This window comes from Pempheris klunzingeri, chromosome 11 (genome assembly GCF_042242105.1).
Source record: "Pempheris klunzingeri isolate RE-2024b chromosome 11, fPemKlu1.hap1, whole genome shotgun sequence".
Lineage (NCBI taxonomy): Eukaryota > Metazoa > Chordata > Actinopteri > Acropomatiformes > Pempheridae > Pempheris > Pempheris klunzingeri.
The window spans coordinates 18,545,147-18,562,973 of NC_092022.1; the positions used below are offsets into that span (position 1 = coordinate 18,545,147).

The 17,827-nt window shown below is 38.0% G+C and overlaps 1 protein-coding gene across 1 annotated transcript in view; it reads left to right on the forward strand.

The window, feature by feature from the left end:
- Positions 1-17,827, forward strand: part of LOC139209498 (metabotropic glutamate receptor 4-like) — a 114,203-nt gene that overhangs the window by 68,927 nt on the left and 27,449 nt on the right. Inside the window, exons 3-5 of the mRNA XM_070839230.1 lie at positions 12,608-12,743; positions 15,530-15,684; positions 16,822-16,962. Of these exons, the coding sequence (XP_070695331.1) occupies positions 12,608-12,743; positions 15,530-15,684; positions 16,822-16,962 (432 nt within the window). The remainder of the gene's footprint in view (positions 1-12,607; positions 12,744-15,529; positions 15,685-16,821; positions 16,963-17,827) is intronic.

The following is a 17,827-nucleotide window of genomic DNA, read 5'->3' on the forward strand; positions in this document are numbered from 1 at the left end:
GTCATACTAAAAAAAAGAATATTCTCAAACTGCTAATGATATAGTCAGAGGGAGAAAGCTTTTGCTTATTCACTAGTTCACTTTCACTAGAAGAGGACACAAGAAGATGCAGGGGAGGGAAGAGATGCATAAATGTTTAATGCTAGACCACGCAAGCTTCACACACAGAACCTGTTTACATTGGCCTCCAAAGTGTGTCAGCCCCTGAATGGGCATGCTGAATAGTGTCATCATCGGGACACTTTTTCAAATGGCAATACGTCAGACATCATTTCATCTGCAGTTGCTGGACTGTCACTGAAATAGTCTGCCTTCGAGATGCAGACCTGCTTTCAAAAGGCTGTATTTTCATGTGGGTCATCCCCATCGTATAACAACATCTATCAAACCACCTCTTGGGATTAAGGCTGGAGTTTCATTATGGAAGATGATTACAAAGAAAAAGAGGAATCAAGCACTTTTTCGATATGATGTCTTGCTTTTGTCACCCTTGGAATGCAAGACTGTCCTTGTCTTTGCTCTCTCAGTAGATTTCGCTCTGTTTATTCTTCACTCTGAAAAGCTGCCGTGCCTCCAGTGTCCTTATTAGAGAGTGTACGGTCCTCTGCAGCAATGGAGGCTGACGCGCTGTGTCATTTTTATTCTCACCTCGTGAGAAATAGTGTGATTTTTTTCAGTGGATATTGCACACCTACCTATCGTATCTCTGTATGTAATCACATTTAGTAGATTTTATGGAGTCAGGTGGTGACAAATGAAAATATTGGAAAAATGTATCTCAGGTAGACTTACAAAATGAAACGTCAAATATCTCATACAACATTTTTCTTTTTGTTTGTTGATGTGCTTTCATGTCCCCAAATCTGTACACTGGTACTACAATCTAAGATTAGATAGATGGATAATTTCAACTTGTAATTGATCAGATTTTTTTTTCTCTTAAATGACAGTTGAAGCAGAGGAGGAGGAGGAGGACAAGGGCAAAGATAGCACACTGGCACAGGAATGACAGGGAGATTATGCAAATGTTAGAAATGAGGGTTGCATACTGCACCCTTTGTCATGAGGGAAATGTCAAGAGGAATGATTTGAATACTCATTAACCTGAAACACTGAGTGAAATATGTTGTTGCAAGAGGAGTTTTCAGTAATATTTTTTGTAAATGAGCTTATGATACTATAGCTATTATTAAGAAATTACAACAATGAGCACAAAGCACTATAGTCTGTGTAATGAATTGATTTCATGTTTAAATTCTTACTCTGCCATGATGAAAATCTAAAGAAAGAAAGAAAGGCAGGAGTTCATGTCCCCTTGGTTCAACATGTCAGACACAGGAAATCCCTGTCAGGGCTCAGACAGCTGCTCCTCCTGCTTCAGGCCTCATTGAGTCCTGATGAATGCTGTGTTGGGCTTCTGAGGGTTAAGAGAGACATTATGTGAATCTACTTTGCGCAACCACCTGTATCTATGGTATTACCCCAGCACAGCTCACCTGCTGACATTATTCATACCACTGCACAGCCATCCACTGGCAAAAGGTACCAGAGTTTGTACGTTCAACTGCTACATATAACGAGACGGTAATAATTCTGACATGTGCATCAAAAGAAATGATGCATTTTATTAAGACGCTAACACAATACATATTTGAGTTTTGTTATGGCTTTAACAAACACAGAAAAAAGTAATTTACTAATCCCAAACAGAAAGACTTCGATTGAATTTGAGCTTTTTGTATTTCCACTGCAGTTACATTATTGTACTGTTCCGTTAGCAGTTTTTCACAAATGGTTCAAAATCTTTAAAATTGTCACAGCTACATTTCCAAGTCTTGCTTTATTATCCTTTCAACCACCTGGAATTTGGTTGCTCAGACATTTGGAACATCAATGAAGGAGTTGCAGGTGTGCAGAGAGAGAACAGTTGTCAAGACTCAGCCACAGGTCACAGAGACTTGGCAATGCTGTGTAACAGAAACTTTCTCTTTTAGCACACCCTAAAATCTGAGAGTCTGATTTATCTAGGTTAAAGTTTCTCAGTTATTCTATCTAATCTATTGTTTACATTAAATATTTGGTTGGGATTTTAGCAGTTTACAATTTTATCGCAGACATGTGATTAGGAAAAGCTTTGCTAATCTGAAATATGTGAAAATAATATATTTTGTATTTGTAGTTAAAAATTAAGTTGTAATTATTCCAGAAAAATGTAACTGTGCACTTTGAGACCAGAAGCTTTTAGACCACTATTTTGGCACAATGACAATTTAACAAAAGGGGGGCATTCATTACTGTATCTTAGAAGTTGTATACCCGGCAAGGCTGCTCTGGCCTCTGCAGGAGGCTGTCCTGGGGCCTGCCAGAGGCAATATCAAAGGTGAGGACACTTTATCACAAAATGGATGAACCGTCAGGTAGTTGGATCGCGCTGCAGCTTAGGGGGCATATGTGAACCTTGGTGCAGTCTGATGGTGCAGCACATTTAGGAAAGAAACAAGAATGGGCAGTATTTCTGGTAAATAAAATTGAGACAACTACTATAATGAGCAGATGCACCATCCAGAAACAAGCTTCCATTTTCTTCTAGTAACATTACTTTGCAGTTACATTACTTACAAAAGCCCTAACTATTTAATAGTTATATAATAAGTAATAAAATAACTACTTAGTATGGAGATTGGCTTTTTAAGTAATTAATTCATGCAGCATATAGAGGCTAACTGTGTCACTTGCACAATTTTAAAGTTTTGACTTTGATTGTAGTTGCAGTAGTTGTCGGGCCTTCAGAATTAGGGATTCAGCGCCCTGCAAAACAACACTTACACATGTGCACAAGAAGAGCTTGGGATCAAACCATCAAACAACCCATCATTGGGTGACCCTCTCTTACTCCTGAGCCACATTCTTATCATCATATCTGGCAGCTTACTTTGTCGATTACATTTTCTGGATTAATCAATTCAAAGTTTTGTCCAACAAAATGTTTGAAAATCGTCAAACATGCCCGTCACTGAAAAAACATCTTGCCACTTCCAGTTATTCACACCAAAATGAGAAAAGTCGTACGCAGTCAGGTGAACATTAGTAACTGAAACAGGAGGCATTTTCACAAAAACAAAAAAACACACCACTGCCCATTTATACTGCTACAGCTCTTTGTCTGCAACCACACAGAACTTGCTTCTGGCAGTATCAGCAGGTTACACTGAGTAATGCCTGCAACGCCAAGAACCTATTTATCACATCTGAAACACTGATAAAGAAACTATTGTAATGTGCCAGCGGATGAAAAAAACAGATTTAAATTCAGGATGTCAGCCATTGTTTCACTCATCTGTTGTCAGATATGTATGCTAGGTACTGAAGGTAACATATTGAGCCTGACAGTCTAACATCACATGTACTTGCAGTTTCAGCAGCACTTTGACAATGTGAGGATGTGCACCTTAAGGCTGCGACTACTTCACCCGTGCCCACGCCTGATCAGGCAGCAGCATTTGCCTCATGAGGGGATCCAGGATATAGTTTAAAGTCTTCAGCTAAGGTTTGACAACATTTTCATCTTAAGAGCTTTGCTATGTGGATTCTCCTTGGTAAGAGGAAAGTCCCATGGTTGTCAGGTGACTCATTTTACCACAGTGCAGAAAAGCTCATTTCACAGTGCTTAGAGGCCTGTCTTTGATTTATAAATTATTTGCACTGAGAAGGAAAATGTCATTCAGTCATTTTGAAATCTAATTTATAGTTGCCCCAGAACCTGATGTCATGTACCGGTTTTTGTAAATTCAGGAATGAACTGAATAGACCACATGCTCTCAAGCAAAACTGCTCAATAGGGGACAGAGACACTCAGTTACTATTCTTTCCTGAAGAAAACAAAATGCATTGTTAAATTTGCTGTATATGAAGTGTGTATCCTCAGGTGAAATTGTCACATTTGTGCAAAAAAAACTTTGCTATTAACCCAGTTAAGAACTTTACAGCTGCTGAAAAATGGGACAGTGTTGGATTTCTCAGGTTCCTGCCGACGCAGACAAATCGTTTGTGCTTACACCACTGAGTTGAAATAATAGTTTCTAATGTAGTGTCATGGTTGTCAATAAAAAGTGCTGCTGCTGTTGGCAGCAACAATGTTTCAAAGTTTATTTTTGAAGAAACATTTGTACTGAACAACTGCTTGTATATAGAAGTTTATGTTATCCATAGTTTGACATTTATTTTCTAGATTGTGGATCATAATAGACAATAATTGGTGCACACGTTAAACTATATTCAAATTTCTCCTTAAATTTCATTTTTATAACATGTAATAAGTACAGTAGCACCATGTTAATGCTGATGAATAAGAATATTATTTGTTATCCATTCAGACTGTGGCAAGGGAATCCATTTTGCTTAAGGATTTCGAATGGTGCCATTTATTTATGCAAAACACAGACTGCAATCACATTTCATCATATTTTTTAAAAAACTCTCTTAAAATGATCATTTGCTTTCAATATAAACACACTGTAGTGAAGGGGCTGCATATTTACGGCATACACCAAAATGCAGGATCACTGTGGGATGAATAATATGTATTCTGTCACCGCTACCCTCTTGCCCTCCCTGAGCTTCCCCTACACTGTGGGGATAAATAGAGAGCGGGTTCATTTCCCTCTGGGACTTACTGAGCGCTGACATCAGAGCAGAGTTGCTGACAGATGTAATACCAGGACTGGTTGCCGTTTGGCTTAAGAAAATAGCCATGCCAACAAATACTTTCAGTTGATCCATCAACTTTGAGGCCAGAGTGTAACTACACTTCCACCCTATTGTATTCTTATATATATGTTCACAGATTGTTGGCAGAGTCATCAATACAAGCTTGAGTGGATACATTTTTTAGTTTCAGAGCTCAAAGATTAGACCCATGCAGTTCATAACAACCAATTTAGCAGCTAGTTCAGAGTAGAGGACGCAGATCTTAGCACAAAGAATTTCTTCAAAACATCACCAGTAGCTGTGCCACTGATTTTGTCTGTATTACCTTTCTAAAGCTGCAGAATCCTACCTCTCAGTATTACAAATCACAGTTCAGTGTTCTGATGTCTGATGAGCTGTCAGCTCCTGGATCTATTATTCAAAGTGGACGTCCTGGAACACATTTTGTTGTCTCACTTGTACATGAATCAAAACACCCCAACCACTGCAGCTCCTTGCAGTTGTTTAACGCAGGGCTGTTTTCAGTCTAAACACCCACGCAATTCTCCTCACCAGGGTAGCTGTCAACTTAACACACAAAACAGCATGCCCTCAACAGGGTTGAAAACTATACATGCAAACATTTTTCTTCTCTTTCGAATGAAAAAAGTATCAACTTAAGTTTGAAAAAAATTGGTTTTTCTATTGAATATGACTTTTCCTAATTCCGTCTGGACTGAATTAGAGCAGATCCAACATGTAAGAAGATACAAGCGCCTGAGATCAGTTATCAATAACATAGTTTAGAGATTAGGTAGTATTTGAAAGAACGTAAGTGAGATTAAGAATGGTGTAAATGATTGTAAAGCACACTTTTGATTTAAGTATTTTGTAATAGAAATGGTGGCATACTTATTTTACAGACAACATGCATGGGAAGATGCATCACAGCAATCACGGTCTTCTTTAATCTGATCTAATTTCACACATCACCATGCAGATGTCTTTCCTATTAACATCAGAGCATCTCCCCACGAGTAAATCTGAAACCTATTATAAATGACTACACAGCAAGCTAGCAAATTGCTTCCCATCATTTCGTTTTGTTTCATCTTATGCTTCTTTGATACTCAAATGTACAGCTGTACCATTTTCATTCAGTAACACAGCAAAGCCAGACATGTACAGTTAGATGTCAAAAATTAACTTGAAAAAATGATGAAGGCTTATGAAAATGAACACTATGGCAATAATATAGATAATCCTTAAGACATGGTTTTTATATTAAGAATAATTATTGATATTTCATGCATTAGACACATTACATTTGTGGAGTTGTTGAATCAGCAACTGTAAGTTAATGATAAAGTAGGTTTTATGCTACAAAAAATCCACCGCTGCATTGTGGGTTGTCTTGCTTTGATAAACATGATATTTAAAATGTTTTAAAGGCGTTTTTAAAAAGTCTTTTAAAAGACTTTTTTGTTAGACCTATAACACATTATGGGGGAAAAAAACGATTTAATCTATTACTACTATTTAAACTATTTAATGCTGACTGACCTGTCTCTGATTGAAAAACAGAATAAATGAAAATATTCGACATTCTAGATATTTACAGTATGAAGTCTGTGAAGTTGGTTTAGCTGAAAAAAATGACTGAAGTGATCTTTTGCAATGTGTGTAATACTTATTTTGCATAAAAATCAAATCTAATTACTTTGGCCACACCACTAGTGTGGCTCTACAGTATATTCATGTCTCATATTGAAAGATTCCAAAGATATGTCTTTCCATTCATTTCTCTGTGAAGAGGCCCAATACACCTTTCAATATAATCAATATAACAAATTCAACAGGACCACAATGTGCATCCTTGAAATGTTCCACAGAATAGATTCAAAGCACCAACTCTTAATAAAAGTGATAAGTTCATTCATGCTGCAATGTTATTGCATTTCATTCCATAATTCAAGTCTTTCTATTTTTCTGGTCTCTCAATATATATTTTGTCTGCTCTTGATATCTATTTACATTAGCAGAGAAAAGGCAGACAGGACATGTGTTTGTGTGCTGCTTAGTGATATCTGAGAGGACAAGCTTGGCTCTCACCAACTTCACATTAAACCACAGTTCACCCTTTTTTGCTAGCAGTATATAATGGTGAACCCAAGGCTCCTGACACGATCCAGCACAAAGCTGAGCTCCGATATTATTCTGTAGACATTGCAAGTTCCTGATTAGTTTTCCAGGCTGTGTGGACACATCTATGTGTTTAAAATAATCATAAAGTAATGTACTGTACATTAAATACACTATTTACACACATTTGCTACGGGAGGGCTTCTTTTTATCAAATGTTGTAGAAAAGTGTTACAAATGTGGAAAATGACATAAGCGCTTGACATAATAAAGACAAATTACAGTGATACATGGGAATTAAGATCATTCATCTTCTCCCCTCTAATATAAGACCCATTTAAACGGTTCAAATAAATCATATCGCCACTAAATTTTGATGTAAATGCTCTGTACCTCTTACACACAACATGCTTTTTCATCTGTGTTGTTCTCCCCATGTTACAGGTCAGTTATGGTCTTTAAATTCATCTAAGCCCTTCTCATAACATTGCAGAATAGAATTAAATTTGGTAGTTTCGGATATCTTTGTGGCTTGGCAGTACATAATAATCATAATAGGATATTATGCTGTAATTGATCCCCTGAGAAGAGATTCATTTGATTTTGTCCCCTCAGCCCTGCACAGTGAGGTGAGAGCACACCGTCAGTGACAGAACAGCGCCTCAGGGACTGTGGGGGATTTAGTGTCTTGCTCCAGGACACTTAAGCAGGGTGGTTGCTGGAACAGAGGAATGAACCTGGGCCCTTTCCTGTTCAGGGTCAGTGTCCCTAATGGTTTCAGCCCACTCTTTCAATCTCTCCCCTCCCAGCGTTTCACTTCCACTCACTAGCAGCTGTATTTCTGATAAGAGGGGAACTATACAATCTGTGAATAATGTACCAAAATTAAAACACAGCACACTTCCCGCAGTTCAGCTGAGGTAACGTTTTGCTACCAGGTATGGGCAGGATTTTACCTGAACTGTTGTTTTTCTTGTCTAAAATCAATTCCACCCATTCATTTCCTCTCACTCTCAGGGGCCTGAGCGTGTCCCAGCATGCATTGGATGAAAGGCGGAGAAACATTGGACAGTTTGCCAGTTTATCACAGGCCTCTGATCAGCTGATTTGCATAAATCATTCGGTATACAGTTCACTAAATCAGAGGGGGATATTATTTATCTCCCTATTTAGCACTGTGCTACCAACATCATCTTGTTCTGATTCCCGACATTTTCCTTAATTTGATCTCATTTGCGAGTACTATAATGTGAGCCACTGTAATCAAACCTGTGAGGCTGAGCGTTTCTGATTATTGGTCAGTAAAGAGACGGTAGCTAGTAGGGAATAGATTGAATGGAGAACAACACAGCTACACAAAGCAGATGGGAATTCAAAGCCCTGTGCAGCTCAAACAGACTTTGTAGTTATTAACTGATTGTGTCTGTTGACTAATAAATCATTTGCTGCCATGCAGAACAAGTAGCAGCAAGGTTGTTGCTGTTTTCATTCAGCGTTGAAAAAAGTGACAATTTTGCAAGCTTGCAGCGATGGAAGACTATTGACCATAAGTATTTCAGAAGCGACAATAGTTTACTTTCAACTCTGTATTTTCGCTGCTAGTAATGTTCTCCAGGTGCAAATTAAACATGCTTGTGTAGATATTTCAGCTAAGGGCATCCCGACAAACAGGCTATTTATATACCTGCACCTTCACCACAACGCCCACCTGGGTGTATTTTGTGTGCCTCTGCACTACTGTTCACCAAACACAGGAGCTGTGCTGCAATCAGCCACAGTGCTACGGAATAGGTAATGTTTATGGCAGCACTGTCTCTCCCACGGGTGTCAAATGAGAAAAAATGTTAGTGTTCTGAGCTATTAGGAGAGCAGAGACTGGGGCTGACAATGGAAGACACGAGAGAGGAGGCTTGCAGTTTCCTCAGCAACGGATATTTTTAGAGGTGGTTTTTAGACATGTCTCAGATGTTAAGAGTGCTATAGGATGAGTGTTGGGAGAGAAATACACTGCTCATGAAGTTTTCAGCAGTATCTGCAGAATAACAGCTGCTTCACTTTATCAGTGGATTAGACTGTGGTCTTACACTTGTTTGTACTGATAATTTATCTGGGTTTTGGAACACTACAACAAGTTATTGGGAAAATGACCAAACTAGCTAATTATGTTTGACGTTTTAATTGATTTATTTTTTACTTTGTGAGACTTAGAGCACAACCGAGTTGTTCAGTTTGATTTTACATAAGCCACTGATTGCAACTCTGTAGAGATCATTTTCAGGTAATTTTAATGTATAACCATAATTAATCAGTAAACAATCTTTTATGTCTCTGGAGACACAAACAATAAGGTAAATGCTGTTTGTTTTTGTTTTTCCACAGCTGCTTTCAGGGCTTTTACAGTAATTAATTGCTCTATAATTATCTTATGTTTATTAAAATTAGGTGGGAGATGGTGGTCTGGTTCAGTTTAAGGGAAGTCTGATGAGAAGAGTAGGGGGATCCTTAAAGTTGTCTCCCAAATTACATCCTGTCTCATGGCAAAATGGAATCTAGCAAAGTGTTTTATTGAAAATGTAATTCTCTAAAGAGGTTTCGTTTCATTAGCTAAAATTAATATAAAGTATGTAATGACCAAGACCTATGATTGCCAAGACCAATTAAAAGCCACTTAGGTTGCGCAAATGTCCCTTTGGAGCAGCTTGGCATAGCTGAATCAACGTGTGAGCAATATTTCAGAATGAAAACATTGAAAAAAAAAATTGATATATAAGGTTTGTATGTTTCCATTTATGTACTGAATGTATCTGTGCGTAATGAAAAATATCTTTGTTTGAGGGGAAAGTGTACAGAAAAGCAGAAATTGGTGCTAGGGATTGAGTGTTTAGCAAAGTAGCTGCTCTCTGTCTTGGAGTCCAGGTCAAGTAGCCGTCTTTGATTGGTCTGTAGTTAGAGAAGAATGGATGGACAGGTGCATGGATGAACGGAGAGTGTTAGCAACAAAGCAAATTGCCATGTCTACCCTACAGCAAACAGAGTTACCACACTGGCCCTGTGGAGGGCTTTGTTCAGTGTGCCTTAACTCCCACAGGCCAGGTTCTGATCCCCCTGGTCCTTTTGGTATTCTCTAAGCAATGCTGCTACCTGCTGCCGGAGATGTGAGAAGAGAAGAAAAAGAAGGGATGAGTGCTTTGCTTCCACACAGCAGATGTTGGGGGAATGGGGGACTGAAGTGCCAGTCAGGCAAAGATATAGAATCTAATGATTGATAGAGTCTCTGAGAGCAGAGAGCTGCTGCTACGCTGGTGCTAAATTTCCCATGTGCCTGTCTGGGTAGTTTAAGTGTAATGACACAGAGAGGTACACAGATAAACCTCTCCTTCAGTTTAATCAAAGCTATAACAATAAGGGGCACGCAGTTGTAGAAAGGTACACAAATATTGTGAAGTGTGAAATGCTTTCATTGAATATGTATATTTGCATACTTTCATTTTGTTGAAGTTGTTGTTCCGTAAAACACCTGCATAAAACTCTGTGTGGGTTAAACTCTTGTATAACTATGTATACGTATGTAATAAGACAGAAAACATGCATATCCTTTTGTAAAATTCATGAGGATGTGCATACACATGGTTCTGTTTTTAGAAATCTCAATCGTTGTGGAACTGGGCCCACGTGCACCTTATTTCCTTTCCCACAGTTAGCCCCACGTGGACATGGACATCCCCTAACCTAAGATGTGCATATCAATAATTGTGCCTGTAACACTTGCCTTTACACCTATCAATGAAAAGAGAAAACAAATTGTGCAGTTTCACAGATTGTTATATTAGTAGTTGAGCCCTCCGTTAGGCACATATGCCATTAATTTGTCAAATATTATAACTATATAACTATATATAACTAAAATATCAATGCTAAAGGTATAGCATTGATATTTTAGTTTTAATCATTAAAGGCAATTCATGACTTTGCTTATTCTCACAAAGTGCTTCACATTAAGAATAAATTGAGAATATCATGCACACAGCGAAATAAAATTATGCTTACAATGTAACTACAAGGGATGAAATTCAGCATATAAAGGTTTGTAAGTTTATAAATGCATCTTTGATTGACATGTTTACAGATTGCTGTGAAGATCACAAAAAGTAGCCATTTAAACAATAATGTATTGTTAGATTCTGTCTTTTTGCCTTACTTTTCCATCTTGAACTTATCATATAACCCTGAAAGAACCTGTATGATTGGTGTGAAGTATGTGTGAAGTAGGAAATGGCAAATGCATGTTTTTTGTTTATATACATCTGGCCCCAGTTCATTAAACATAATATCTATAATATCCTGAATGCAGAAGGACACATCCCCTAACAACAGACACGGGCCACTACGCCCAAAAGAATGAGTCCATTTGTCCAGTGAAGGAACTGCTAATCTATTAACCATCCAAGTGAATGTATTGTTTAAGCCAGAACCTGTTGTATTCGAGCTGTGACATGCATGACCACAGCAAACCTATACATGCAGCCTATTTGAAAAAAAAAAAAAAAAAACAGCCCCAGTGGAATAGCGAAACCACAGACTTGAAGAAAAAGGAAACATCATTAAATTCATCCAGTGTACAATCAGAACAATAGTGCAGGCCACTGACTGAGGCCCCACACTGATTTAACCGGAAGTGACTTTTTGTACCCACGAGCAGAGCAGCAAAACATCATTGTTAATTTAATGGCATCCCCTATTTTCTACTCATATTTCCAGTTTCCCAACCTATTAATTTCTGAGCTGGGGCCAGGCTTTGTTTTATGGTGTGAGTCTGACTGCCATGAACTCAACTAGAGGGTATTATTCCTGCATTGATTGTTCATTGGGCTGGCTTTGTACTGTGTCACGAAAGGGAAATTCATTAGCATGCACATACTCTCTGTGGCATTTTGGCAGGGCGACAAAAGAGTTATCCTGAAATGTTGCATTGGGGATTAAAAAGCCTTAGCTTGTTGGTAACCAGGGAACGTCCCATGCTGCCTTTAGACTTGTGTTCGATAGCAGAACATTTCTAAGAGGGTCAGGACTCTCTTTAAACTGATCTGTGGGGAATTACTGTAGTTGTAGGTATTGCTCTAACTAGTGCCTAACTAAACTAAACTAAACTAAGAGATTTTTCTGGCAGCAGATTTACCAGCATGCAATGTGACTGATACAACTAAAGTCATGTATTTCATGTCTTTTATCTGTTTCAAAGATGGCTCAGTCCTCACACAAGGACCTGAATTTCAAAGAAAACATTTAGTAAAGGGCCCATTTTGTTGTTAAGCTGAATGAACTGAAAACAACCAATGTAATAGGACAAATGACTCTGAACAAATGGAACCAGCTTTCAATTACAAAATGTATGTACTTTCAAACGCTACCAAATTCCCCTGGTCTCACTGGCAGGACCATAAACTGAATTGATGGGTCTCCGTGTCTTAAAGTTGCCCCTTGTGCTCCACGGAAAGATTTTTTTTTAATGTCTTGCATCCCTCATGCTGTGAAATATTGCACCTGTATACATTTAATAGTGCATCTATCATAAAAAGTCCGGAGATTTGAAAAAGATTTGTGTGGGTTAAAAGACTCAAACAAACATTTCTGATGGTCAACAGTTTGAAAAGGATACACCTGAAAACATTAAAACGCTCTTGGATTTAAAATGTCTGCTAATGAGATCTGTCCAGACGTTCTACTGAAGAAAGTTAAACCTGTTTAATTTGGAAACTTTTCTCTTTTGTCTTCCAATTAGGTGGCCTGTGCATTTCCCAGTCTGTGAAAATACCACGAGAACCAAGACCTGGAGAGTTTGACAAGATCATTCGCAGGCTGAGTGAGAATCCTAATGCCCGAGTAGTCATTATCTTTGCCAATGAGGATGACATCAAGTGAGTGCAGTGGAATGCTAATTGCTGTCATTTAAAGGGATATGTTGACGCTTTTCAACCACCTTTGTATCATCACAGTATTCTATGCTGATGAACAATGTTTGACTTTCCTCCATGTTGCCCGCAATGAGAGCTCCCCTAGGCTGGGCTGACTAACTGACTTAAATTGTTAAGTAATTCAATTGAATTGTAACCCTACAGCCCCACAAGAGCAGGGAGCTCCGGAGAGCTCTCAGTGCAGGCAAAACAGGACAAAAGTTAAACATCCCTCATTTACATACACTACTAACGTTGTAATGACAGAAAGTCTGACTGAAACTGGCAAAGTATCCCACTGATATAACTTTGAAAGCTGTTAAAGAGTTTTCCAAATCTAAGGTCTAAAGTGATGGATGTTATTTCGTAATCTGTTTTCTATAAAATTTCACAAATGTCTCCTGTGTGTATATAAGGAAATTAATTTGCCTTTGCGATGTAAATTACAGTCTGCTACCCACCGAGTTTTACGAGTTACAAATGGCAAATATAGCTATATCTGGGGCTTATTCACATTTTCTTAAGCCTTGTCACTGAGGATGTTGTCACAGGTAAATTGCAGGCAAGTGAAGTAGGTTTAAACACTAAGAGAACCAAGAAATGCTGCGATCTAATGCAACACAATGAAAAAAATCCCTGCAAAGCATTGTTTTTAAGTGCAATTTTGAGGTGCATTTTTATATTTTAAGATTTCCATTTTATGGTACTTCCTCCATTGCATTTCAAAGGGAAATATTGTACTTATTACTCCACAACATTCATTTGACAACTTTAAATTTCTTGTCTACTCCCATGTTCTTTATATCCAACAAATAGCATTGTCATCTACCTTGACATCTAATCTGTTGACCCAATCTACTCTGACCATACTATACTGAAGTGCAGTTAATAGTGTCCCTGCTGTCCACTGCAATCAATTTCATTATCCACTATTAAGACGTATTGTCTGTATTAAGAATGAGTTAATTAGTTGTAGGCTGAATAAACACACACAGAACTGTTGTGGCTTTGTAAGGGAAAATGTTTCCCAGCAACCAGTTTGTAGGCCAGTATATTCCTGGAGGAAGTGGGAAGAGATTTGGGGCGGTCTCTTGATGATGACCAGGGCAGAAGTCCCAGTGCTCATTGACTTAATCCAGTCCTGATAACGGGTAATAGTCTGGATATATAGTAATTACAGAAAGCCAGGGGGATTTCAGTGCTGCATGCCTGCTCTATCCTTGAACCCAGTAAGTGTGAGCTGGCAGCAGCCTACTAAGAACCCCAAACTGTCCACACAGAAAGTGACTTCAGTTGTTTAGATGGAGCCCTGTAATGTGATACTCAACCAGTTATATAAATATATAGCCTTGTCTCAGTGTTATAAAGAATAAGAGAAATAACATGTGGGCAGCCCTTCATAACCTCCTTAGGTAGACAGACTTACTGTGTTTACTCCTTAAGAAAGCAGCATAATGATTTTTGACATTTAGTGAAATAAGCATAAACTCTGAAAAATAAATTATTTAATTAATGAAATTGAAATGAAAGCAAATTTGATTAAATTATCCCTTATTGTGCACTTAAATTATGTGAACATTTCATTCCCCCACCTGATTATTGTACTATAACACATATTTAATGTGTCATTTTCATTTTTTTTTTCCTTTTCTTACCTGAAACTTTTAAAAGTGACTAAAACAAGTTTGTTACAGTTATAGTAAAGTTTTCTTGGGATGTAATAACAATTTCAGATTTCAGAGTAGAACTTGATAAGAATTGGAAACTGAACCTGAGCTGTCAAAGTTTAAAGGAAGTGTATACACCCATCCACGACCCCGACACCTTTACTTCTTGCCGTGTTATTTTCATATCAGACTTGTCAGCATGTCTAGTCATGTAATCTCCTGACAGTGAGAAAATCTATTTTTCTCATTTTTCTTGCATGGAGCTTGTAATTGCATCTTAAGACATGCTCATTTCACAAAATTTCTGGAGACTAGACTGCGGGAAAAATCATTACCAATCAAACATAAATCCTTGGGGTCATAAAACAGTAAGGTAAAGAGACATAAAGTCAGTTGGATGACTCACTGCTCGTCTAATCCACACACATTTTACAAAAAAAACTGTAAGGAATCTTTTACAGAGTTATACCTCATCCTTCATGCAAAGACAAAGTCTTTTACAAGATGTCCAGACAGCATGTGCTATGTATAATAAGAAAAATCGTGTTCTACGATACTATATGATGCTTAATATTGATTTTTTTGTTCAAGTGTCTTTGGGGTGATATGAGGGTCAGCAATGCTTCACTTGCCAGGTGGCTGTGTTTAAATTTTATGTTGTTGGGCACGAGCTTTCTTGATGTAAGTCTGCTGCTACAGCAGAGCATGCTGGCAGTTTTTTACAGCTCCCCAAACTTACTTCCATTGGCAACAAGCCTGGACAAATGTGGCGAGGGTGTCATTCTGCCACAGCCAAAAAGAACTCCACTGCACTGGGGATGGATAGTGTGTCTGCGGTGTCTTTTCAATTCTACTTAAGTGCCTCAGTGCAACATTGTCCACACTCAGAATAGAATATTCTTGTCGTGGAGTCACCTGTTTGGCAGCCACACTTACACTTTAGGGTGCATTTAAATAGGAACCTTCTTTTACAGGTAATATATCACTGTACGTGCATGAAATGTATCAGAAAATAAATGGAAACACTGACAACATAAAATTATATGACACAATTATACATGACTCTCTTTCTCTGTCCAAAAGGCGGCTCCTTCAAGCAGCTAAGAAGGCCAATCAAACAGGCCATTTCATCTGGGTAGGTTCAGACAGCTGGGGCTCCAAAATCTCTCCAATACTGAACCAAGAAGAAATGGCAGAGGGTGCTGTCACCATCCTACCCAAACGACAGTCCATCAAAGGTATTCATAACATACCCCCTAACTTGTCCCTCTTCTGTTTAGTTATTTGTACTGTATGTTTTCCTCCACTAATCATATCCTCTTTACATTCAATATAAATGACCGGTAATGGTAGGGCTTCAGATGCCATTTTTTCTACCACATAGAGCCACATTGGATGTAAAGTGCAGTGGCATCGCTGTTACTTACCTTTCATATTGTACATCATACCTTTCAATATCGTACAGACTAAGTCAGTATTGTATCTGTCATATTTTTCATATACTGTATTGTACATGTAGAGCTACTGCTTTCTAACAATGCTAGTTAAGTGTTGGGAAAGTGTGAATAAAGCTGACAATGGGTAAAAGAATTTACACACATAGACAGAAGATAATAGATAAAGTAGCAATGAGAAAAACATGAATACAGTAGTCTTTATTGTATGATTCAATGCTATGAAGAAATTACATATTCCCATATGGCTTCAGAGAATTCTGCAGAACTGGGCCCAATGCATTCTTGTTTTTTTAAATTTCATGGATTGCATATAATAAGAAACATTTAAGTCAGCAAAATGAAATCTTTCACCTTTACCCAACATGGACCACAACAGAAAGCCGCCCACCTTTGAGCCAGGTTCTGTCTGGGTTCCTTCCTGTTAAAGGGCAGAGTTTTTCCTGCCACTGTCAGCTAACGCGTGATTGCTGGCTCATGTGCAGATTCTTGAATCCGAATTCTTAAATCATCAAGGCCTGCTTTTTATCAAAAGTGTCTTGAGATAACATCAGTTATGAATTGGCGCTATATAAATAAAGATTGATTGATATTACTTGACACTTTCAAACTTTCAAACTGACAAACTGACACTGACTTCATTTGAGTTGTTTTAAGCGAAGAGCAAATCAAAGCAATTTCAAATACTGATATTTTACATTGTAGAGCTTCTGTTCTAGTAAATTGTAGGTTAAGCTTTTTCAGTACATACCCAGCTCATTTGGAATCATAGAAGTTATCTACTAGGGCCCAAAATTTTGCTCATAAAACGTTATAAATGGACAATGAAATGCATCTGACACATAGTGAGTAGAATATAAAATATAATTTAAATGTAAAAATGTAACCGGTTAAATTCTGACAGCATCTTATTTCTTTCAGGATTTGATCGCTACTTCATCAGCCGAACACTAGAGAACAACAGAAGGAATATCTGGTTTGCAGAGTTTTGGGAGAATAACTTCCAATGCAAGCTTAGCCGGCACGCTGTGAAGAAGGGATCCGGCATCAAAAAATGCACAAGTAAGTCTACACTTGTTAGCGGAGAAGGCACTCTGTCAATGGAAAGCACTCAATCAAGTATATTGATTGGGTCTCCTGTGAATACATTATGTGTGTGTGTGTGTGTACTGAGGATGCATAGATAAAAGTATTTGTCATCAACGGGAAAACAATCTTGTTCCTCTAATTTAGGTTCAATGTAATGGGTGTAGATAAGTGAATGGGAATCTCTAATTTTGTCACGGAGAAATTAATGTTCCCATTAGTTGTGTGTTGGCTAGTTCAATTTGTAGTGGGCGACAACAGCAATCACAAAACTATGCCACCGCATGCTCTGAAAACATAATCAATAGTAAATCCAATCAGCCATTAGAAACAAGCTTTCAGGTCATTAAATCAGTAGGCTCTCCAGGCCTGTCTTCTATTCAACTGTGCAGTGCATCACTGCATCTCAAGTAGTCCAGACTGACTGATTTAAAGCTGGCACCTGTAATGTGTCTAGACTATACATTCTTCATATATCTGCCTGTATTGTTGGAGTATCCTACAACACAAAAAGAAGCTGTTCTCTTCCATTGGGAAAGTTGATTGCAGGATGAACGACATGTATAAATATAAATTATTCATATGAGAACCATTTAACTGCATCTCTGGAGGTTTGAGTACAGATGCACAAGTTGTGCTTGATTCTTTTTGTAATCCTCATAAGGTAAAAATGTAAAATGTTGATATAGAGAACAAATAGTATGGGGTTTTTTTGTTGTTTTTTTTTTCAAAAATGACTTAATTCTATCAGAGTTTTTCAGTTGATTTTTCTAATCCAGCTGATAAAGGATCCTGCAACCTCAACATGACACCACGTACCAAAGGAGACATATTAAATTGA